This window comes from Pogona vitticeps, chromosome 5, assembly GCF_051106095.1.
Source record: "Pogona vitticeps strain Pit_001003342236 chromosome 5, PviZW2.1, whole genome shotgun sequence".
In the NCBI taxonomy this organism is placed as follows: Eukaryota; Metazoa; Chordata; class Lepidosauria; order Squamata; family Agamidae; genus Pogona; species Pogona vitticeps.
This window is the reverse complement of record NC_135787.1, coordinates 179602486-179627470: the sequence shown is the minus strand read 5'-3', so window position 1 is coordinate 179627470 and position 24985 is coordinate 179602486. Positions and strand designations below refer to the sequence as shown.

General features: G+C 39.2%; 1 protein-coding gene across 3 annotated transcripts in view; it reads left to right on the top strand.

The window, feature by feature from the left end:
- Window positions 1-24985, top strand: part of CACNA2D4 (calcium voltage-gated channel auxiliary subunit alpha2delta 4) — a 176227-nt gene that overhangs the window by 21970 nt on the left and 129272 nt on the right. For 2 of the 3 annotated variants that reach the window (XR_013536775.1, XM_072999839.2), the window contains exons 5-14: window positions 1376-1538; window positions 3396-3527; window positions 6073-6133; window positions 8494-8644; window positions 12339-12413; window positions 13361-13450; window positions 15864-15977; window positions 19992-20070; window positions 21648-21781; window positions 23270-23287. Coding sequence is in view for 2 of the 3 variants with exons in the window: in XM_072999839.2 (XP_072855940.2) it covers window positions 1376-1538; window positions 3396-3527; window positions 6073-6133; window positions 8494-8644; window positions 12339-12413; window positions 13361-13450; window positions 15864-15977; window positions 19992-20070; window positions 21648-21781; window positions 23270-23287 (1017 nt within the window). In the remaining variant the exon portion in view is untranslated. The remainder of the gene's footprint in view (window positions 1-1375; window positions 1539-3395; window positions 3528-6072; window positions 6134-8493; window positions 8645-12338; window positions 12414-13360; window positions 13451-15863; window positions 15978-19991; window positions 20071-21647; window positions 21782-23269; window positions 23288-24985) is intronic. The other variant, XM_072999840.2, reaches the window with a different exon arrangement.

Sequence of the window (24985 nt, the reverse complement as noted above, 5' to 3'; positions counted from 1 at the left end):
ATTTGTATTCATATACGAATACTGTACCTCCGCAACGCTATCCACTTATCAGCTTGGCAGGAAGACTCATCTTCCCTCCTTCTGCCAGGAGTGAATAGATGACTGAGTGCTCCAGAGCAATTGGAAGGGAGAGTGGATGGTCTGACCCCAGGGGGCTGGACCCTCGTTACATCCAGCTGTGCAGGAATAGTCATATTTGTATATGAATATGAATACCCCCATCTCTGTTCAGAACCAATAGGAATTCCAGATCATGGAATTGTAGACCTGTAAGAGACCCCAAGAGTAATTCAATTCAAACTCCTGATGAAGTAGGAAATCCACAGCTGACAGATGGCCTGACAGATGGTCATCCAACCTCCTTGAAACAATCTTCGGTGAAGGAGAATCCATAGCCTTTAGATGTAGTCCATTGTCGAACAGCTCTTATTGTCAGGAGGTTCTTTCTAATGTTTACTCTATATCTTATTTCTTTTAATTTGAATCTGTTGTATCTGATCCTGCCCTCTAGAACCAAAGAAATGAAACTGCTCCATCTGCCATGTGACTGTCCTATATGTTCACTTGTACACGAATAAACAGAAGCCTATAAATGGTTTCTGTAAATGACAAGTGGCTAATATTTTTCACATTCATTCTCTAATTCTAAAATGACTTATCTGAATAATCTAGCCATTTTGGTACTATCTGAGGATTCATGTCTGCTTATCACTGTCCCTACAGATGTTTGAAGGAACCGTTTCCAAATATGTGTATTTTTCCAACACTGGGTTTGGTGGACAGATCCATCAGAGACTCTTACATGGCCAAGCCATGATATTTCAGCTGCAAATATGTGAATAACAGGCAAACAGTCTCATTGAACTCATGGGGACTCAGTTCTGAACAGACTTGTGTTGCACAGTCAGGCTGCCATCCTAAACCCTTTTTCTCCTGTGTAAGCTTCATTGAACCCATGGAACCAAGCTTTGACTAAATATGTATATGAATGCAATGTCATTCGACACAGAAATGTTTATGTTCAGTTACTGAATTATTATTAATCACCATTCTTGCTTCGATTGATATGGGGGTAAAAACCCTTGAATCTCTTGTCTTAAAAATGTCTACCCAAGGATCAAATGTGAAACATAGTGCTGAAATTTTAAACTCCCTGAGTTGGTGTACCACTACTTTTTCTTTCTATCCAATGTTCTTTATTTACGGTATTTACAGAACAATGGAAAGTCTTGATAAGCTATGAAGACTAACATGTTTTATTTGTTGTAAGCTTTGATGGACTGCAAGCCACTTCAGATTCAGCTGTTCCTTTCCCTAGAACAGATGGACAGCTATCCCATAAAATATATTCCTTTATGTTTTTCTCCATTGCCAGTTCGATTATTACAATGCTGTTCTCATTAATGAAAAGGATGAGAATGATAATTATGTGGAGCTCGGTAATGAATTCGTTCTGGAACCAAATGAGCACTTCAATAACCTGCTGGTAAACACGACGTACAGCGACATACAGCTGCCAACAAATGTCTACAACAAAGGTACAGCACTCCTGCTTTTATTCTGCTGTTGAAAGGATAGTAAAGCCACAGCTGAACTAAGAAAAACAGCAAGTCAAAACACAGTTGGCAACATTACGTGCAGAGGAAGAGAAACAAAATGAGATCCTAGGCTTGTGATTTGTATGTTCTCGTACCTGTGCTCTATCTGACCTTCTAGCTTGATTTCTTGATTTTCAGATTTACAAGTCTGTAAACAGAATACAAGTTCAGGGAAAGGTTATGTGCTTTGCAGGGATGTTGGCAACTCTTTGGTCCCAAGTCTGGGTCTGAGTCTTTAGTCCCAAGTCCTAAATTTGTGTCCCCATTAAAAACAAACTTCTTTCCCTAGAAAAAAGGGAAGGGTGGGTGAGTTCCGAGTTGCAAGTTGAGGCTGAGTCATGGAGGGGAGAACTGAGTCAAGTCCAGATTGAATCAATGGTGTGACTTAAGCCTGACTTGACAGCAAGCCCTGTAACTTGAGTCCCCACTCCTGGTGCTTTGTGCATACAAGGGCTTAGCTGAGGATGGGGGTGCCTTTCATCCTCTGGAAGTTTTGGATTTCAGCTTTTAGAACTCTCATCCAAAATGTAGATTTAATTACTTAACCCCTACTAGCAAGATGGTTGTTAATTTTATCTGGGGAGTAACTCAGGGAAATGGTTGTTTGACCCCCCTTCTCTGCATTCTCTCATCTGGATCTGAACCTCTCTTTCCCCACCTGCTGTCTGCTGTGTGTCTACCTTTCTGTGCCTATGTGTGTGAAATGTAACAATCATTATACTGGATTCTGAATAACAGCTTGAGAGGCAAGGATTTAGATCAGGAAAAAGGTGCAGGGAGGAATAGCTAAATGGCTCCAATCACTGTGTTTGCTCCCCTATTCAAAACAGCATGAACATAAAGGTTTGCTATACTGTATAGTTTAGTAAATTAAGTAAGGCAACAACAAGGGAGGGGAAATAACTGGGAGATAAGTCACAAGTCTCTCAGTTTAATGTGTAGTTTGGCCTCTAGATCTCAAATGCTGTTCCAGATCTCTTCACTTTAAAGCAGTGGTCCCCAACCTTGGGCCTCCAGATGTTCTTGGACTACAACTCCCAGATGCCTTCACCACCACCTCTGCTGGCCAGGATTTCTGGGAGTTGAAGTCCAAGAACATCTGGAGGCCCAAGGTTGGGGATCACTGCTTTAAAGGACCCCATATAGTAGGTACATGAATGATCTACTGTATGCTTAAGTCCATGGAGCATTGTTGCCAGATGAAGTAAAATGGAGGGGGGGTCAAACTAATTGATAGCACAATTGGAAGCTGAAGTCCATTTGTTTTCCGCTGACATTACTGCCATAGACCTTTGTGATTAAGCAATCATACTTGCAAACATAGCCCCATGCTTCTCGCCTGATAACTAATTAGCCACCCAGAGTGGCATGGTTGCCAGATGGTGCGGGTTATAAAACCAACCAACCAACCAACCAACCAACCAACCAACCAACCAACCAACCAATCAATCAATCATTCCAAGGCAAACTAGTATGTTAACTGTGTTAGAAGTCAAAAGCTTCTGTGATGATCAGATGCTTTTAGCACTCAAGGAATTCGTTCTTCCAAAGATGTTTTACATGTAATGTATATCTTCACCCTGGAATAGATGGATCACTTTGTTCAGATGACATCACACAGCTTCATGCATTTGTATATCTTACGCTTCCAGCCACTGTAACTGTAACAATGAAGTTTAAATAGAAATTGTGGCTGGAGATTTTTGGTGCATCTGTATACTCCAAGGCTTTTCATTCTTCTCTCATTTTTTTTAAAAAAAGTATTTCTTCTGCTTTTATTCCTTTGTTTTGTCACAGACCCTGCTATTCTTAATGGGGTTTATATGTCTGAAGCACTGAATCCCATTTTTGTGGACAATTTTGAAAGAGACCCAACTCTTACTTGGCAGTACTTTGGCAGTTCTACAGGATTCTTCAGGCTTTACCCAGGTAATAAAATTCATGTCTACCTGGCCTTCCTCCCCCCCCCCAAAAAAAAACTTGAGGTTTGGTGTTAGGAAAACTTGTACACAGATCCAGAATCAGTTTTGTGCTGTTACTACAGAAACACAGGAAGTGGGTTAACATCTCTAAACCTGCAATCCCCTGTGGACCCTAACTTTGAAACAGCCTCCCCCCTCCCCAACTCAGGAGAGCAGCATTGTTAGTGAACATGGATAGGGTATAACAGGAAATACTAACAGAATAATTAAATGGATGCCTAAATATCCTTTTTGAAATCAATGAGACCCAAATGAAGCTTACTTTCTGCTGCTTTTTTGCAGACTGAGTATGAGGGATATATGCAGTAATTATGAATTCGGTCAGATTATGAGTCTGTGTAAATGGTGACCTTTTAATACAGTTCTTCTAAACATGTTGCATTACAGATGTGTTGGATTATATAATTTCACAGGGGTCATAATGATGCCAGCTGTGGGATTATGGGAGATGTAGTCTAATACATCTGCTTTGGGTATTATTTCTTCTTCAGATACTTAGACTGCCCTGATCTAGTATACTTGTGTATTGGACTTCAACACGCAGTTGAAATATTTGTTTGTTTTATAAGTGTTATAAAAATGTTTTTCCCTATTGTTTGGCCAATTTATTGTGATTTAATGTTCTCTGGTTTTCTGCTTTTTGGAACAGGGGAATCACAATGTCAGTGGGAGGTTATACACTCACAAGACAAAGCAAGCTAGTTTGCAAGATACAAAGGTGGGGGAGTCTTGTTTTAGAATAAACAGAGGTTTTTTACCAGTTAAGGGAGCTCTGCTTTTAAATTCAAATTTAGCATCTTGTCTCATTTTACCCTCAGTGGATGGTAATACATACTACCTGCCCACAAAGTTCTGAAAATCTACCTGCTCTCTGAGGATTTTGGCTTAGTAATAATAATTATAATAATTTTAGAACTGCAGAGCTGGAAGGAATATGTAAATGCATTTGCTTGCAATCATTCTTTGCTTCTCTTGCTTTTCCCATCACCACAGTCTGTATTCTCTTTTTAAATTTGACTGTAAGCTGACATACGTCATGTGGTTACAAGTATATATTGATAAAGCTGTAGAAAAACGTTAATATTAGAAATTAGAAATTCACACCTAGGACAGCCTAAAACAGAAATCTTGGGATTATTGTGCATACAACATTAGGGGAAGAGTCGTAACTAGCCCTTTTGGCAATAGAGGCTTCTCTGCTCTATTCCTTCATGGATTGTTGCCTTACTCTTTCACGGATTGCAGCCTTGTCATGGCAAAGGGCTTGAGTAATTCAGAGAAGCTATGGGCTATGCCATGCAGGGACACCCAAGACAGGTTGTAGTGAAGAGTTATGACTAAACGCATTCCACCTGGAGCAGGAACTGGCAAGCCACTCCAGTATCTTAGCCAAGAAAACTCCACAAACAGAAACAAAAAGCTAAAAGATATGATACTGGAAGATGAGCCCTTCAGGTCATGCTACTGAGGAAGAGCGGAGGACAAGTACAAGTAGCTCCAGAGCTAATGAAGTGGTTGGGCCAACGCTGAAAGGATGCTCAGCTGCAGATATGCCTGGAAGTGAAATGAAAGTCTGATGCTGCAAAGAAAAATACTGCATACAAACTGGAATGTAAGATCTATAAACCTTGGTAAGCTGAATGTGGTCAAACAGGAGATGGCAAGAATAAACATTGACATCCTTGGCATCAGTGAACTAAAATGAATGGGAAAGAGTGAATTCAATTCAGACAATTATCATATCTACTACTGTGGGCAAGAATCCAGTAGAAGAAATGGAGTAGCCCTCATAGTCAATAATAGAGTAGGAAAAGCTGTATTGGGATACAATCTCAAAAATGATAGAATGATTTAAATAAGAATCCAACGCAGGCCTTTCAACATCACAGTAATCCAGGTTTATGCACCAACCACCAATGTTGAAGAGGCTGAAAGTGACCAATTCTATGAAGACTTACAACACCTTCTAGAACTGACACCAAAGAAAGATGTTCTTCTCATTATAGGGGACTGGAATGCTAATGTAGGGAGTCAAAAGATAAAAGGAACAACAGGTAAGTTTGGCATTGGAGTTCAAAACAAAGCAGGGCAAAGGCTAATACAGTTTTGACAAGAGAACAAGCTGATAATCACAAACATACTCTTTTCCAACAACACAAGAGGCGACTCTACAGATGGACATCACCAATTGGCAATACCGAAATCAGATTGATTATGTTCTCTGCAGCCAAAGATGGAGAAGCTCTATACAGTCAGCAAAAACTAGACCTGGAGCTGATTGTGGCTCTGATCCTCAGCTTCTTATACCAAAATACAAGCTTAAACTGAAGAAAGTACAAAAAACCACTGGGCTAGTCTAAACCAAATCCCTTATGAATACACAGTGGAAGTGAAGAACAGATTTAAGGAACTAGATTTGGTGTGTATATGTATGTTCGTGTGTGCTCGCACACACCAAATCAACAGCAAACTTATTTTTGGCATTTCTTCAGGGATAAAATGGACCCCCGATGAAAATGGAGTCCTTTCCTTTGACTGTAGAAATCGAGGCTGGTAAGAGATTTTGAAGAGCTTCTATACTTTTCTATTTAATTTAAATTATTTTTGAACCTTGATGTATCCTCTAGATCAGTGGTCCCCAACCTTGGGCCTCCAGATGTTCTTGGACTACAACTCCCAGAAGCCTTCACCACTACCTCTGCTGACTAAGATTTCTGGGAGTTGAACTCCAAGAACATCTGGAGGCCTAGGTTTGCTCTAGGTTTTTAAAATATCCTTTGTCTTCATTCCATACTTTAATATGAATTGAAGAGTTTTTAAAGCATCAGATATATAAGCCTTGTCATGCATCTTTTCATAGAATAATGGAGCTGGAAGAGGTCTATAAAGTCATTGAATCCAACCCCCTGCTTAATGCAGGAATCCAAATCACAGTATATCTGACAGATGTTTGTCTAATTTTCTATTGAATGACTCCAGCATTGACATGCTCACCACTTCCCAAGGTAATTGGTTCCATTGCCACACTACTCCAACAGTTAGGAAATTATTTTATTCAGCCAAAACATGGTTTCCTGTAATTTAAGCCCAATATTACATTTCCTGCATTTTGAGATACTGCCCTTCCTCTGTATAACTATATTTCAAGTATTTGAACAGTGCTATCATATGTCCTCTCAATTTTCTTCTCTCAATGTTAAACATGCCCAGTTCTTTCAGTATCTTATCATAGGACTTGATTTCCAGTCCACTGATCATCCTTGTTGCCCCCCTTGAACCTGCATTCTTAAAGTGCATTGTCCAGAACCAGGCACAGTACTCATATAATTTGGACATTACTGTTTAATACAGCCTTGTATTTGCCCTTGTTTGCAGCCACATCACACTGTTGGCTTATATTGAATTTATGATTCCAAGGTCTTTTTTGTATGTGTTACTGAGCCAAGTATCCCCCATCTTGTAACTATGCATTTGTGTATTTTCCCTAGATGTAAAACTTTGCATTTATCCCTGTGAAATTTCATTCTGCTGTTTTCAGCCCATTGCTTGAACCTATCTCTTTGAATTTTGTTTCTGTTTTCCAAGGTATTATCGATTCCACCCAATTTTGTGTCATCTGATAATACATGAAAGGTTTAACAGTAAGGACAAACTAACTAGAAAGCCTACTTTATAAAATTACAAACTTTTCCCCAGTCCTTCAGTTCATATTTAATGTCCTTTTCTTCATCCAATACACAGTAGTTGTAATGGAGTGTGAAATCTGTGAACCTCCAGAAGTTCTTGGATTAGAACGCACATCATATTGAACCACTGTCCATGCTACATCCATGGAGAACCACAGATTGTCACCTCTGTGCAGAAGAACCAAGATCTAATATGACACTTTTAAATATGTCTGCATTTTTGCTAGAGCTATGGAAAAATTATAAAATTTAGATTTCAGTACTATAGGCTTTCTTATATGACTCTTTTTATACTTTGTGTCCTTTAATCATTGTAGTAATTATGAATGACTGGTGTTTCAAAACTACTTCCAATTTCAGTTGAGGTGATGCTGTTTTTCACGAACATAAGAAGCATAATAGAGGGTCAGACCACTGTGTACCTACAGTGAAAATCAGTTGCCTGTGGGGCAGAGATGCTCACCAGGGATGACAAGAGTGCCACTGTACCCTTTGTTTTGCCTATATGTAGGTATGGTGTAGCTAACCTGATTAGTAGCCATTGACACCTCCAATCTCCATGAATTTCTCTAATCCACACTTTAAGCCATCCTGGCAACCATCTGTCTTGGCTACCATCACCATGGATTCTGCAGTTCATATGCTTTGGGTGAGACCACCATGCATGGCCTTCCCATATTCATCTCCTATATACTGTAGATCTGAATTAATGTTTGCAGGGGAGTGAAGCCATGTGGCTGTAGTATCCACCCCTGCAGTAAGAAGGGGCAAGAATCATAAAGATGGCATCTACAAATTATTTTCTTACCTTGACAAGACAGGAGTTGTTACAAATTGGTCTCATCTTTCAGTCACTCCAATTTTAGAATTCCTTTTCTCACATGAGCTAAACTGCATAGCTCTCCTAGCATCTGTTACCTCATGGAGCAGAGCATCTCTAATAGCAATGCAAGCTTTGATGCTTTGCAGCAGTAGGCCCTGCAGACCTCAATGGGAGTAATTCCCAGGAAAATATACATAGATCTCTAGCCTTTGTAGCGCGTACTTGATTTACTGTGTCGAATGGAAAAGGAATAAATGCTTCCTCTTGACTCTTACATGTCAGGCATTCACCACTTCTTTAGGCTAGGATCATGTATTCCATCTTATGCTTGAATGTTCCTTTCACCCATTTTGCACTTCTGCTTGGTACTGTATTTATTGCTTCCCTTTCCTATTCCTTTCAAGGTACATCCAAGCCGCTACATCACCCAAAGATATAGTAATTATAGTGGACATCAGTGGAAGCATGAAGGGTTTGAGACTGACCATTGCCAAGCACACTGTTGTCACCATTTTGGACACACTGGGAGAAAATGACTTTGTCAATATCATTGCTGTGAGTATGCAGACATCTTTTCCTCCACATCCTTTTAGTGGACTTGCACAAGTCTTTTGACTTGGGCTGTGCCTCTTCACCCCTGCTTCAGTTTGCTTTTGTAAAGTCTACATTAGTTGAAAAGAAATGATTAGAGAAGCAACCATTTGAGAATTCTATTTCATATTTAGAAGGCGAGAGCTCTTTAGTTCATGCTGATGGCAATTTTGCTGCTAGTCAATTCTGGGGAGGGCCATGGCTGGGCCTTTTTAAAAGTAAGCATACATAAATTAAATATGTCCTCTTGTTTTATTAAAACTACTCTTTTGCTTGCTTTACTTTGTTTTTTCCTGCACAGAGCCATGTTTCTGGGCACACTCTGAATTTAAGAAGGCCAATATTTTCCTAGTCTTAATTTAAAAAAAAATAATAATAAAAGAACAAGTTGTGTTTTTTTCGGGGAAAATTATTTTGGAATATTCAACCTCAAGATATCTGTGACTTTGTTAATCTATGCCAGAAAAGAACAGCAATTGTTAAATATAGTCCTTGCTATCAGATTAAGTTTTAAAACAGGCTTGAGTAGTGTATTTTCTCAGGAGCAAATTTTATGGGATTAAAAGACAAGTGAGCCCTCACATCCCTAACTTTAAAAAATAAAATAAAATAAACAAATAAAAACAAAAATAAAAATGGACAAAGTGGCTAAATGAACATTTAGAGATCTGAAAGGCTGGGAAAGGAGACACCTGGAATGAGAAAAGAGAGGATTATCTAAATATGGCCATGCAATGCTATTTAAAGACTTGGCACTGACCAGTTCTTCCATTTACCCCCTCCTCCATCCTCTGGCTTTCTGCCACACCAAGTAATTTCTGGCCTCTCACTGTAGCTTAATCTGTAACTAAATTTAAGCATGTGTAACTGAAACAATTGCATATTCCTTATTTGTTTTAGCAAACAAATACAGTGGTGCCTCATTTAGCGCTGTTAATCAGTGCAGCAAAAATTGCTGCTAAGCAATTTCATCGCTAAGCAATTTTAAAAAGCCCATGGAAACACATTAAAACACGTTTAATGCGTTCCTATGGGCTTAAAAATTAACCTTTTGCAAAAATCCTCCATTGCGGTGGCCATTTCCGGTGCCTCTAATGCGAGGCAAAACAGTGGGTGGCCATTTTGTTTACCCGGCAGCCATTTTGGAACCGCCGATCAGCTGGCCGAAAATGGCGGCTTTGCGATGATCGCTTCCCTGCGATCATTGCAAAGCGAAATTTCCCCATAGGAGCCATCGCAAAGCGATCGCTCTTGCGATGGCAAAGAGTCCATTGCAAAGCGATTTAATCACTATACGGAGCAATCGCTATGTAAGGCACCACTGTAATTCAGACTGGTAGATAGTATCTTTCTCCAGTATTTCAGGGTCTTCTTATTCATACCCTTGCTGATTTACAGCCATTTGCTCTTTTCCTTACTCCCCTATACAACATTGGGCCAGCGTCATTTGATTGTCCTTTGCTTGTCTGAGCATCAGTAAAAGCTATATTTTCTGAACAACCCCCTTGGATGTTGTTTCTTAATCTGGTAACCTCCAGAAGTGTTCGATTACAACTTCCAGTATCCTGAGACAACTTGGCCTTTGCTGTCAGTTGATGGGAATGCCAGGTGAAGCTACCTTTCATTAAGATAAGCTAGCTCTGATCTCAATCCAGCAAGGCAGTTTAGGCAACTACTGCCAACGTAATCCTGATTTGCAGGCCTTGATCAAGGAGTTCGTACAACCACTTCATCAGGAGCTTGAGCAAAATGTCTCCATATTCTGCAGAAATAAAGGATGATGTTCTTACATTTCCCCCACTATCTTTTAGTTTATGCATTCTTAAAGTATCTGTTAATATGTATTTTAACACTCTGAGTAGCCAAACTCCAGTTAATTATCTGGTCTGATGTTACTTTTTTTTTTTGCGCCCTTCCTATCCTGCTGCCTTGGTTCATGGAAGACAGAAGTAATGCCAGACATCTCTGTCTCATATAAATCACTTTGTAGAACTATTCTTGTTTGTTGTTTTCATAGCTTGCTTTGGGACAAAGTTGTTTGCAAGAAATTATCTGTATGTGCTCAGACCAGAGAAGACATTTGTTCTCTCTTCTTTAGTTTAGAGTTGCTGTTGCTTTTTTAAAAAAATGTTAGCACTTGGGGAGCGTTGCCTATAGTACTCCATATTTAATTCTATCTTTCCAGTAACAGTGCTGTTAGGGGATGGAGAGTATCTTGAAGTAATAATGGCTAGTATCCTACCGGCGTTTGTGTACAGTCTATCTAACTTGCTGCAGGCAACTGCACCTAATTGGCAACCTGCTGGTAGGGGAGCTTAGTAGTTGTGCCTGCCTGCACAACCAAGATGCACCATAGCACTTCATCATTAGCTGTGGCAAATTATACAAACCTTCCATGAACATCAAGAGGATTCTGGACGTAAAGTGGAATATTTTCCAAACCTTTCTCTTTTCTGACCTGCTTCTAATAGAAAACAAATTGTACAAGACTACTCTAAATTGCACATGAAAAGCAATGTGGTTATCTCCACTCTTACATCTTGTATTTGCTTCCCTTAATCTAATACATCTCTACGGCAGCTGCTCCTTTGAGAAAAAGAAATCATTTGGTGTCTAGAATACTCTGTCCACAAGAATGAGACTAAATTGACTTTTGAGTATTGCAGTCTTGTTTTCCAACACTATCCTTGTATCAAATAATTGAAAATCATAGGGTTAGGTAGCATGATGATAATGTGGTCACAAAGCCGCCCAGAGACCTTTGGGTAGTGTGGGCGGCATATAAATTAAATAAATAAATAAATAATAATGTTTATTTACTGATTTGCCCAGAATACTTTTTTTCTTAGATCTTTAAGAGTCATTCACAGCAGCTTATAAATATTCATACAATAAAACTATAGCTAAACGAAGTGTTAGGAATAAAACATAGTACCCATATTGTGCCAGAATTATTCAGACAGCATTTCTTCCATTGTCTTTTCCAGTGCTTGCCCTTTGGCCACTGCCTTTTATGAAGCAACTCTCACTGCAGAGTTTTAGGGCAATGTACTCACCCAACTCATGGTAGAAACACACCATCTCTTGCCAATAGTTGTCAGGAGTTCCTGCTAAAGTTCTCTGAGGCAGGGAAGTGAAGCTGAGCAGATACAACTTGCTCAACCATTGATGGAGGCGAATCTTCCTTTGCTGGGAGCTGAAAACTGCCAATCAATGATGCTGTGGATTTCCTCATGTGTTTTGTTCTTCCAGTGTGGGTTGCAACCAAATGAGGAACAGTTAGAATTGTTTCTGAGACTCAGAGCCCAGTTTAGCCCAAAGACAAGGGGAGTGGGAGCAAGATTACTACATCTAAATTCTTTTTTCAGAATTCTGGCGAAGAACTGGAGGAAGGAAGTCAGGCAATGAAAGCCATTGCCATCCACTACTTGTACATCCTGTTACAATTTTTGTGGGAAAGTGCCTATTATGCATCCATGACTGGATATATTTTCCAAATGCAAGGAAAAGCATTTTGTAGAATTCTGCATTATAAAATGCGCTCAAAGCCATAAGAGCATTGTGGAAATGTAATGGGCTGTTCTTTATTTATGGCATATGTGTTGTAACTCTTTTTTTAAAAAAATAATATGCAGAATTTCCTCTTTTCTTTTTACAGTACAATGATTATGTTCATTACGTTGAATCCTGTTTTAAGGGAATCCTGGTTCAGGCTGACAGAGATAACAGAGAGGTAAGCACCAGAGAGATCATTGCTACATGCTTATATGTGGGAGCTGGCAACAAAAAACAAGTGAATCCTAAATCAAGGAGAGAGGTGATAAAAGAGAGCTGGTTAAGGACCATGAGCTCACCTACATAGCAAACATATGTTGGCTTCCCGTCAGTTCAATCTTCATGGTTTCAACAGAAAAACCATGGGAATGTAATTTAAAATCTGACAAACATAAACTGTAGTTATGAGAACAGGTTGTGGACAAGTATAAATCTCTAGCATAAGTATCCCAGTAAAGCTCCATAGACATCATACATGTAGTATCCAGGTAAGCAAAATATTGTTAGGTAAAGGTTTCCCTTGACATTTAGTCCAGTCATGTCCGGCTCTAGGGTGCCGTGCTCATCCCTGTCTCCAAGCCATAGAGCCAGCGTTCATCTGGAGACAGTTTCCGTGGTCACATGGCCAGCGCGACTAGACAAGGAATGCCGTTACGTTCCCACCATGATGGTACCTATTTATCTACTTGCATTTGCATGCTTTCGAACTGCTAGGTTGGCAGGAGCTGGGACAAGCAACAGGAGCTCACTCCGTTGCATGGATTCGAACTTACGACTGCTGGTCTTCTGACCTTGCAGCACAGATGCTTCTGCAGTTTAACCCACAGCACCACCACGTCCCTGTAATATTGTTACCTGCTTGTTTATTTCAGATATACAGTGTTATTTTGAGGACACACACATGTTTATTATATCTGTGACTCAAGGTAGCACTGAATTCATTGACAGGGACAGTATTACTCATGGATTCCTTAGGATGGAGGTAAGAAAGAAGCTGAACTGTGCAGGAACTCCATGTTAACAGAGTTTCAGTTGTTGTTCCCTTCGCCCCCATATTCTGTTGTTCCTCCTTTATCCTCTAATATGCTTCTGCTCAGCACTGTAAGTCTTCTCTTCTTTATTCAGCACTTCAAGCAGCTGGTGGATGAATTACAAGCAAAAGGAGTTGGGACAGTGAACAAAGCCCTGACAGAAGCCTTCAGAGTCCTGATGGAGGTAGGACATTTTGTGGACCTAGGGTGTTCCTCTTCTTAGATTATGCAGCCTTCCTTCTGAGTCCTGCAGCAGTGTGGTGATTTATGGCAGTGCACTGGCGGAGAAGGAAGATTAACAGTGATAGAAACTGTTTGTGACAGTGCCAAAAGCTGCTGGCTGAAATTGCAACAGAGAATGATGGTGAAATGCTTGGACATTGTTATTTTGGAAACACAGAGAGAGAGAGAGACACAGACACACACAGAGGCACACAGACACACACAGAGGCACACACACACACACACACACACACACACACACACACACACACACACACACACACACACACACACACACACACACACACACACACACACACACTTATTATATGTTTGACTCAGGATAACACTGAATTGGTGTTGTCACCACAGCAGATAAAAATGGGTTATGGACATGCCTTGTAAGGTCATACAGTAAACCATGTAGCCAAACTTCTTCAAGTATACGTGACTACAATAGGTCAGGATCTTGACATATCCAGAACTTTGTTTTCTCAGAGGTGACAGTGCTGAGTTATGTGTTGCTTTTAATGAGAACAGTTGTGCTTCCTATCTCAGTGTCAGGCCAATTCTTCAGTAGTTTCAGACTATAAAACCGTTGATTGGGTCTGCTTTCCAAAGGACGGGAGAGGCCAAAAGGGCTAGAGCAAAGTCATTAGAGAGAGCAAAAATGAGAGCCATTTAATGCTAAGCCTTAAGATGACATAATCAAGCGGAATATTTTCTGTGTGTCACATTGACTCACAGAGATGAAACCCAAGCCTTGGATTCAGTGAATTGATTGAAGTAATTTGGATTGTTGTGCTTCGTAGCAGCACAGTATGATCCAGCTACATCATCATATGGTGGACAACTCTAGCAAGTAGCATTTCATCTAGGAAAAAGCAAGATAGGGAGTTAGATTTCATTAGCGCTCCTCATCATAATTACACTTAGAAAAGAGGGGGGCTATTGTGTATAAGTGATAACGGTGGTACCATCAAGTTGCAAATATATCCCACAACAACTAGTTCTTCAAATTATTGTTTTACTCGTACAAAGCTCAAGATTATTCATTTTAAGTTTGCAATTACTAGTATTTCCATTTCTTCAGTATGAAAATTGCTGCATTTACAAAACAGTGTATGGAATCCTTTTTGTGTAAATTTATGCCAAGCAACTACAGTAGATGACATAATCATTTGGTGAGAGAAATATTTAATTTAATTTAATGTAAAACATCCTATTTCCCCCTCCAAATTTAAAGGCTCCTTAGAGATCCCTTTTGCCATGGGGAAGATTTTGGGAGCCTTGGGATGTGGGGGAGCCTTTAATACTCTAAAATTGTTGCTGGAATATTGGTGTTTGTCCTGATCCTCCAGTGGTGGGACCCCAAGTGCCCATTTTATGATATGTAAACCTATATATATATATACACACACATACATCCTAAGCCTTGAGTCTTAAGGGATCTCTAGGGAATTTGGAACCTAAAGGGAAATTAAAATTTTAAATTGAATTAAAGATTTCTTTTGATGGATGACGATGTCATCTATGTTTTGTGGTGTAAACTTCATGCCAACAGGATTTCAGCCACAGTGTTATGAAAGTAGATTTCCTCTTGCAATAGAGAATTACAGTGATGCCTTGACTTAGGAACTTAATCCGTATTGGAACGGTGGCCGTAAGTCAAAACGTTCTTAAGTCAAAGCAGCATTTCCCAAAGGAATGCACTGAAAACTGATTAATCCGTTCTGGGTGGGTTTTTTTGTCCTTATGTCAAGGCACAGTTCGTAATTCAAAGCATTGGTTCGCATAGGAACTAATGCAAAGCCAGTTAATCTGTACTCTACCACTAGGGGGTAGAATTTTTTAATTTTTTCTTCTTTTGACCTAAGATGAACTTAGGTCAAAAAAGGGCAGGAAATGGGTTTTTTTTCCATTCGTAAGTCAAAGCTCCCTTTGTAACTCGAAGCAATATTCCGCATCCAGAGCTGTTTGTAACTCAAAACGTTCGTAGGTCAGAGCGTTCGTCAGTCAAGGCACCACTTTATTTGATTTCAGAGATTTTTTTTATTGAAGATGAGACCTAGGCTGGAACTACACCTTTGCAATAAACCAGGGAAGATATATTTGCAGTCTGGATCCCTTGATAATGCTTTTTGAATCATGAGATTCTTAACCAAGGTGCACTTTCGTAGAAGAACTCATGACTGAGATAAATTAGAGTTTTCAATGAGTCTTAATGAAGAGCTTCTAGATAATTCCATAATTTAACAAACATACTTAATAAATCCGTTTCTGTCCAAGTTGACTCATTTAACCCTCCTTTCTCCCAGCCATATAAATGCAAAGTTCTACACATATTTATCACTGTGTTTCCATTTTCTTTGTAGTTCAGAAGTGCTGGTCAAGGAGGCCTTTGTAACCAAGCCATCATGCTGATCACTGATGGTGCTATGGAAGATTATAAATATGTATTTGAAAAATTCAACTGGCCTGATCGAAAGGTTAGTTTCCAAGAGTTACAAACTGAAGAGAGAAAAGAAGACTGCTTAGTTTGGAATGAGTTGTAAAGCAATCTACAGAAAGTAGTCAGGAAATATTCATGTACCCAAAAAATTTTCCCATAGATGTCTTGTGGGAAGGGTCTTGCAAATCAGTAACCATAGCTGGATTTGAAAGGATCCTGGAAGGTGGTTTTGTTTTTTTAGTGCTTGTCATGAGGCCCAGCTTTTTTTTTGGATCTTTTTTTTTTATTATTTAGGAACAGGGATAGAGGGTACAAAAAGAAAAAGGGGATAGGAAAGGAAAAATGATTTTGGGGGATAGGAGAGCATAAAGTATAACATCATCCAATCAATTCATATTACTAATACATATCAACTTTTTGCTTTTTCACAGTTTGATTACCCTCCTGCTTTTATCTTATCATTTAATTTTAATTTTATTCTATGTTATTCCAACATTGTCTGGTAGCTGCTGCCATTTATACAATACATCCCATCGTTCAGTTTCTTTTTGAATTGAACAGTCTTTCAGCCCATCTGACAGAATATCCATTTTTTTCACTTCCCATATTTTCACCATAAAATTATCTGGTTTCAGTATCTCTGCCTCCTTAAGATTTTTGTCATAATGCTTTTTAATTTTGGAAGCTGCATGGGTCACTGGATAACTCTCTACTGCATTCATATTACCTGGTGTCATGTCTAATACAGACGATTCTAAAGTCTGTACAACTTCATTTAAGTTTTGTTTGGCATCTACTGTCCCCTCTTTCGTCCCTTTCATCAAATCTTCTATTTTGCTAAGACCTGCATTCACTTGCTGGAACCCTGATAATATTAGCCTTTGTATATTAATCTGCCATTCCTTTTCTATTTCTTGCACCACTATTCCAGAACTTTGGGATTGAACAGACCAAGTCTCCATTTGTTCTTTTGAATTTTTGGGGTCCATCTCAGGCTTTGGGGTTTGTATAAATACCACAATAATCACCCCCTAGAAATCCTTCCACAGTTTCCACAATTTTATCAACAATTCAAACCCCTCATCATAAACCTCCCCTTAGATCTCCCTCCAATCTTTGTCCAAATATTGTAGTATAAAAATCAACTTTTAGCCCAGCAAATACAATCTCAATTAGAACCGTGACGCAGTTATTTCTTCTTCTCTTGAGTTCAGCAAGCTTCTATTATTAGACTCACACGCGGTCACAAACAAAACAACAGTCACAGAGTCTCAAACTGTCCAGTAGATTGTCCTTGGAGCTCGTCTTGTGATCTTCATTAACCCCTTAATGCTCCTTAGTCCAGTCGGCCACGTCAGCTCCTTCTCCCGAAAACCACCAGATTCTATTATTTATAGTTCACAAAGTCCAGAGAAGGCAAAGAGTAACGTATCCCAGCCACACTGCATCCACCGAAGTCTCTTAAATCCAGTCAGACGGTGTTGCTGTCTGGGATTCTTCTCCAGAAACATAAGATTTATTTTTCCATCTCAGACTCTCGGCTTTAGAATCAGCCTGGCGTTTTAATAGTTCACTTGGGGAAGCTTAGTTTCGCTTTTGAGTCAGACTGATAAGATAAACCTGCCGCTGCATTTATTCTTTCAGCCAAATATTTTCATTCTTATTTCAGCTTAATGAGGCTGTTTCATAAATCAGAGGCTTCGGCTTACTTACTTGTTATATATTTTTAGTTTATATTGATTGCTCTCCTCTCCCCTGGTAAAGGGTTCCTCGCGGCTCAGTGCCAAAAAATGGCGCCCGCTCCAGTCCGTGCACGGTGATTTCTTCAGAAGAAAAAAGTCCGGGTCTGCCTCCCTTTCTTCTCCTCCTGCTGCTCACCATCTGCTTCAGAGAGACTTCTTCTAGACTCTCCTTTGATCCCCATTTCAGAAGGGGGATCCCGGACCGGAGGGTTCCAGCTTTTTCCAGAGAGCTCCTCTCTGAAGTTGCTGGCAGCACCGCAACAAAGCCCCGCCTCATGAGGCCAAGCTTTGATATGGTAGATACATTTCTGCCAACAAAATGTCAAATAAAGATTTTAAAGATAAGGTTGTAAAGAGGCACTAACAAATGTCCAGATTACTAGGTTGTTTTTTGTGTATGTGTATCCCGTTGACACATGTTGGGTTTTTAGCTTGAGGAAACAGATCCTATTCAGCTGTTAGCAAATCGTGTATATTTATCAACAGTAAAAGGGAGCATTGTATCCCTGGCAATGGTGATTTTTGGATGTTTAAGGCTTCTTCAATTCAAGGCCTTGTAAGGCTTTCCCAGATTGAAAGGGATAGAAGTGAGGATACTTTTAAATAAAGAAAAGGCTGTGGCTGATAACTTTATCAGCTTTACATGCATAAAACTATGCCAACAGGATTTTGCCATCGAGAGCAAAGACTCTGAAGATGAAAGCTTCTGCAGTTTGTTTGAGCTCTCCAAAAGAATCAGAATCCTGGAAAATCAAGATCTATTTGACCTTGACCATCCTGTATATGTGTCAGATTTCTTTCCTCCTTAGTTTAAATTGCTGGTTTATGTCAATTTTTGTGGTTTCATTCAAAATTATGTTGTTATTTTTTAATATATTTATCTGTTGAGATAATGGCCACTGATAATTGTTTCTATTGTTTTGGAAACCTACTGTTATTTGATATGTTGTGAGGTGCTTTGGATACTCTTAGTGACAAAGTAGAATAGAAATAAATAGACAATGATGGTGATGAAACATGATGGATAATTGGCTGAAGGTACAGGAAGCCAGATTTTGGTTAAATAACAGGAAAAACTTCCTAACTGTTAGAGCAGTACAACAGTGGAACCAATTACATCATGAGGTGGTGAGCTCTCCAATGCTGGAGGCATTTAAGAGAAAAGTAGACAACCATCTGTCAGATATCCTAAGATCTGGATTCCTGCACTGAACAAAGAATTTCTAAGCCCCTTCTAACTCCATTAGTCTATGATTCTATGATATGGGACATTCACATATATGCAGACAGCCTTCACCTGTTGCAAAAATGTGAGAACAACATGTTTTATTGGTACCAAAGAGAACAACCATATACATCTCCTTTATTATCCTGCATGCTCAGGCTTTTACTTCATATATTAAGTAGAGGTAACGTCTCTTGTTGGGTGGTAGAGGGTATTTAGCATGGCAGCAAGGGATTTCAGTCACATGCTTCTCCTTGGTACACATTGGTACCCACTTGGTACACTTTGGCAATACAGTTTATTTGGCACACTAAATGTTTAAAACTCAGATTTCATAGCTCAGTACCAGCCTAGATCAAAACTATACACCACACAGATTTTGGAACGAAGAACAAGTTAGTGGTCCATAGTGATGGGGTTACTGCTTAAAATAGCTCTGAGCGGCTGGGCCCCTCAGAGCTATTTTGATTCAGCTGCCCATTTAGATCAACCCAATTGCATGTACAGTACATACACCATCAGTGCATTTCCATACAAGCCAGTAATGGTGTGCTGAACACTTCCTGTGCAATCTGGCCAGCCTGTGTATAAAGCTGGTTCTGACACGAAGTTGGCATCCTGACCTCTTGGCAAATGTCACAGATGATTCTTTGCACAAGACAGTTGTCCGTGCTTTCTCTGTACTGAATTGATGGGAAGGTGAAGATAACACAGAGGGTATTAATTAATATATTGAGACTGCTTAGCCTTTCCAGTTGGTAATAAAATCCAGATGGCACACGATGTAGCTAGGTCAAAACAAATTATGCTAGACCAGTCTGAGATAGTATCTTGTTGGTATGCATTGAGTAAAATATATTGACATATATTGAGCTCATAGTGATGCACATGATGCACTACCCCATTTTATCATCATCTTAATAGCCCTCTGAGGCAAATCAGGCTGAGAGATACTGCCTGAAGTCAGTCACAGAGAAAGAAGGAGAGGTACAAAAGATTAATAGCCGTAGCTCTGGAAGTGGGGTGTTGAATGTGTTCACTGTTTTTAACATTTAATTCCAATACCTGTATTCTTGTATCACAGGTCCGGGTTTTTACGTATCTGATTGGGAGAGAAGTCAGTTTTGCACAGAATGTGAAATGGATAGCATGTAATAACAAAGGTAAATCCTTTAAGCTGTATTTAACAAAAAAGAAAAAAAAGTAAAAAAAAGTTGTGGCACCTTAAAGACTAACTATATCTTTTAATGTGAGCTTTCATGGATCAGGTTCATTTATACATGGCCCCACAACCAAGTGGAGATACAGATAATAGACAAAGTGACTGTGCTGATTGTTTCCCACAAGTCATTGATCATGACAGTCCTCTGTTTTTTCAGCTGTAGCCTTTGTAGTCAGGACTGATTTGAGCCAAAGAAGCTCATTGAAAAAAGCCACAAGAAATGCAGTGGGTAAACCTACTTTGTCACCTGTACTAATTAGGTGTCAAACAAGGCAGTTTTACCTTGTTTTGTTCACTCCATCCCCCCGATTTTGGGGGGGGGGGTGGAGTAAAAGAAACAAGAGTAGAAGAAACAAGGGCTGATGACTGGGATTAAGATAACTCTGTATGTCTCGTAAATATTTGAAGAGAAGGTTTAAGGTACACTGCAAGGTCAAGTATAAAACAGGACAAAATAGGACTGAATGTGTTACCCCAGATGGTGTGCACTGTAGTGTCATTAGCTTTTGTCACTAATAGTGAGAAATTAGTGTCCACTTCTTTGCAGGTTGCTGAGTTACAGAATTGTGGGAATGGACAAAAGTAGAGGAAATACTCTTAGGAATATTTCCGAATTTATATTATTTGATGCAAATGAGTAGATCTATGTATCTATTTTGTCCTAAAATTTCTATTGGCATATCATACCTTTCAACGGCCAGTCAGCATTCCATGGTGACTTATAAAAGAGGAAAATAAATAAATATAGATATTATCCTCTTTTATAAGTCACCATGGAATATATATATATATTTAACAGAATTGAAACAAAAATTAACCTTATTGCAGTCAGTGCACATAAACTATGTATGCACATCCTGTTGAATATTATGGCCTAACATTCTCTGGTTATTCTCCAGTGTAAACAAATTTAAGGTAATTGTGCTTAAGTGCCACAGGAAAAATGGGACTTTGGCTTGCAATTACATTCTTAATTAGGTATACCTAATGTTTTTTGAGTTGGATCACATTCAGATGCGCCTTGCCTTCATTATCACAGTATTTTGTCTAGTCGATTGCTCAACGAAGCATATTTTGTGGTTGCTCTGTTGTAAAACAGCCAGTATGCACAGTGTCTGAGCTCCCATTACTTACCCAGTTTGTCAATGTTCGGTAGATACCAATTGTTCTCACCATGTGGGAATCAATTCAGTCTTAGCTCATGAAATTGGGTAAATGTTTGTAATGTCACCACAGTCTTTCAGGAACTGTGAAATTATATGTGAGAGATTCCCAAGTGAACTAAAATCAGGACTGATTAGAATCTATTGAAAAGTCCAGGTTTTCTGATATTCCCTCCAAACACAGGTTTGATTGCATACTTATACAAAGGATTATCGCATTATTTATAGGTAGAGAAGCCTTTTTCAGACCCTAGACAACCTTTATAGAATCCACAGCACTTTAGAAGAGCGAAGAACCCGTAATGTAATTCTGAAAATTAATACTACTTGGGGGGGGGGGCATTTATTTGCATAGGCTACTATACACAGATATCTACTTTGGCTGATGTTCAGGAGAATGTAATGGAATATTTGCATGTGCTGAGTCGACCCATGGTTATCAACCACGATCATGACATCATATGGACTGAAGCCTACATGGATAGTGCAGTAAGTATTCTATGATAAGCTTCCAGCTGGCAAAAGTTAAGGCAGGTGAGAATTAATGTTTTTTAGAACATGCACATAGATTGGAAGTGGGTAGCTGCAGCAGATGGTTTCTGCCCAAACTACCTTCTGAAAAATACCTACAGATACCATGTGTCTTGCCATGGATCTGTGTTGTGTCCTTGAAGTAGCACCATGATCCAGGTACTCAGAAGAAATTACATGGGCATTGCATGGCTTAAATAGTATCTCTGTCCTCTATGAACCCTGTAGAGATACTTTATAAAGGATTACCCACAGGAAAAGAGATTAGTTTTAGCTCAGGAAGTGGGTCATTGAGCTTCCATCCCAGTGGGGCTGTACCAAGATAGTCTGTTATCTGTTATATGGTGATAATTGACATATATTAAGGTGTTAGATATTGTTCTTAATTACAGCCAGAGACTGAAAGTTATGTATATATATATATTTAAAATGTGTAGTTTGCTTTAAAAATTCTATATTTTACACAAAATACAAGGTTTTCTGCACAAATTACAGGATGTGTGTTTTTGGTGTGTACCCAGATAATAATTCCATTAATCTTTTGCAAAATAAAAATGCAAAATTGCAAAAATGAAAAAAAAAGTTTAAAAGGTACAAAAACATCTTACAGTCTCGGCTACCGGGGGGGGCGGGGATTTTAAAATTTTGTAATTTCTTACTTGTGGGAATGAAATAAGCAGGTATTTACAGTCCTAGTTGCTACAGATGTCTGATCATTCTTTGCTGGCCAGCCAAACAATCTATGGTCAACGTTTTTAATCTTACCCAGTATGGTTCTAAAGAAAATAACACATCTGAAGCTGCTGTTTTTATTGGGAGACAATTCCATTGCTTAAAGAGTGATTTTAGTTAGAACCACATAGAAAAGAAGAAAGGGTTAAACTCTTATTCTTACCTGCTTTGATCCAGGCATTTATCATTCTACCCTTAAGTTACATATTTGAATTTTGAAAGAAATAAGTCTGTTAAATGCAAAGACATATTTAAGGTAACATCTAATTTGGCTTTGAAATGGCATCCAGATCCAGGCTTTTAATGCTTTGCTGCCACTGGGACCCACAGGTTTCAAGGATGTCTAGCAGTGGACGATGGGACCTGCCAGAGGGAACCTTGTCTAGGGTCTCCTCAACTCTGAAACTGGCCTTGAAAAGATCTGTGGGCATTTCCTAATCAAGCCTTGAGATTTTCTGAGTGTTAACTAGGAGTCTGTTTTGTCAAACCAACTATGCAATTATGCAAGTTACTCTTAATTTTTTACTCTGAATTCTCTGGGTTCTCACAAAGAACTGTGCAATGGTGTTGCTCATTATTCACCTGTTTTCCCTATTACATTTCTGTTTGCATTTGTTGGTTTCTGCATATTGTCATAGCTTGTCATTTCATCCATTCATCCATCTATGCATTCGTTAATGTGTACGTTCATTTGCCATCCATATCTTTCACTAGCTGCCACAATCAGAGGAGGTAACAATCTATCCTGTGTTCTGTGAACATCCATTATTTGTTTTGTCTCAGTTTCTGTATTCTGTCTTAGTTTACTTAGATGTAGCTAAATCATACATCCAAGGAGGCAGTACAGAAATGATGGAACTGTTCAGCATGAAAAAGAAGTATATGTATAGCTTTGGATGTATTTAAGAGGTTGTGCTGTGGTCATTTTACTGTTGTGTGGTAGCAAAGAGTATGACTCTTGGACTGATGGTCCTGTTCTGATTCTCTGCTTGGTTATGAACTTACTGGATGGACCTTATGCTGTAATCCTGTTCCAAATAATGTGGGATTAAGTCCCATTGAACTCCGTAGTGCTTATTTCTGAGCATACGTAGAATTGTTTTGCTATTCAGACCCTAGCTCTTAGCCCACTGATTGGCAACGATAATGCTGTCTTATGTTAAAGTAGTTGTAAGTATTACAGATGTATGTAATGTGCTTTGAGTATATAGGAAAGACTTTGTATAGATACTACTATAGTAGTAGCAGTTTTAAATGACGAAATTATTGAAAATCTCTTGACTGAATATATGTACAGATGCATAGAACTATGCACATGAATGCACACACAAGTACACACCAGGAATATACATATTGGGGCTTTATTCATTTCTGCATCATTGTTTTAGCAATCTGTATTGAGCAAATTGATGCAACTTTCCAGAATTGTATTCTTGAAGGCTTTCACAGCCGGGATCTGATGGTTGTTGTGGGTTTTTCGGGCTCTTTGGCCGTGTTCTGAAGGTTGTTCTTCCTAACGTTTCACCAGTCTCTGTGGCCAGCATCTTCAGAGGACAGCACTCTGAAAATGCCTCCCACAGAGACTGGCGAAACGTCAGGAAGAACAACCTTCAGAACACGGCAAAAGAGCCCAAAAAACCCACAACAACCATTTCCAGAATTGGTTTATCACATTGTTGAGTGATTATGATGACTGGGGTCCTGTAATCCCCATGCCGTGAAAATTTGTGATGACTCATCTTGGCTATGCTAATAGTTCTTTGCTTGATCAAATGGGCTGCTTCTTGTCTGAGAATGTATATATGCACCTCTTTCTCTCTGCTCACCTTCACACTGTCTCTGAGAAATCTGCATCTCTCTCTCTCTCTCTCTCACACACACACACACACACACACACACACACACACACACACAAACACACACACACACACATACAGAGAGAGAGAGAGAGAGAGAGAGAGAGAGAGAGAGAGAGAGAGATTTGTTTCTTATTTTTCATGTGAACCTTCATTTTATTATCTGTTTCAATAAAATGCTTTGTTCTCTGTAGTCCAATTTCATTTTTTCCTGTTTTTCTTAATTTATTTTTTCTCCTATTGTGGGTGCCCCACACTGATGTGTATGAAAATGTTCATTGGTTGATTGGGCGTATAATCTTCTACCTCCTTATCCCTCCCCCTCACTTTATTTGTGTATTTTTATGTAAATATGCTTGGCATGTATTATGTATGTCACTTGCCTTAGCCATATCTTTGTGCCTCCAGATATGACATGTTAACCTGAACATACATAGGTGTCATTCCCTTTAAAGCTTCCCTTTTTTGTGTGTATTCCAGAGCATTAAATATTTCCTGCCATCTTTCACAGTCTCATTACTCACTTTGAATGGAGTTGTGTTTCTAGTATCATCTGGGACTAGATGTTTATTAA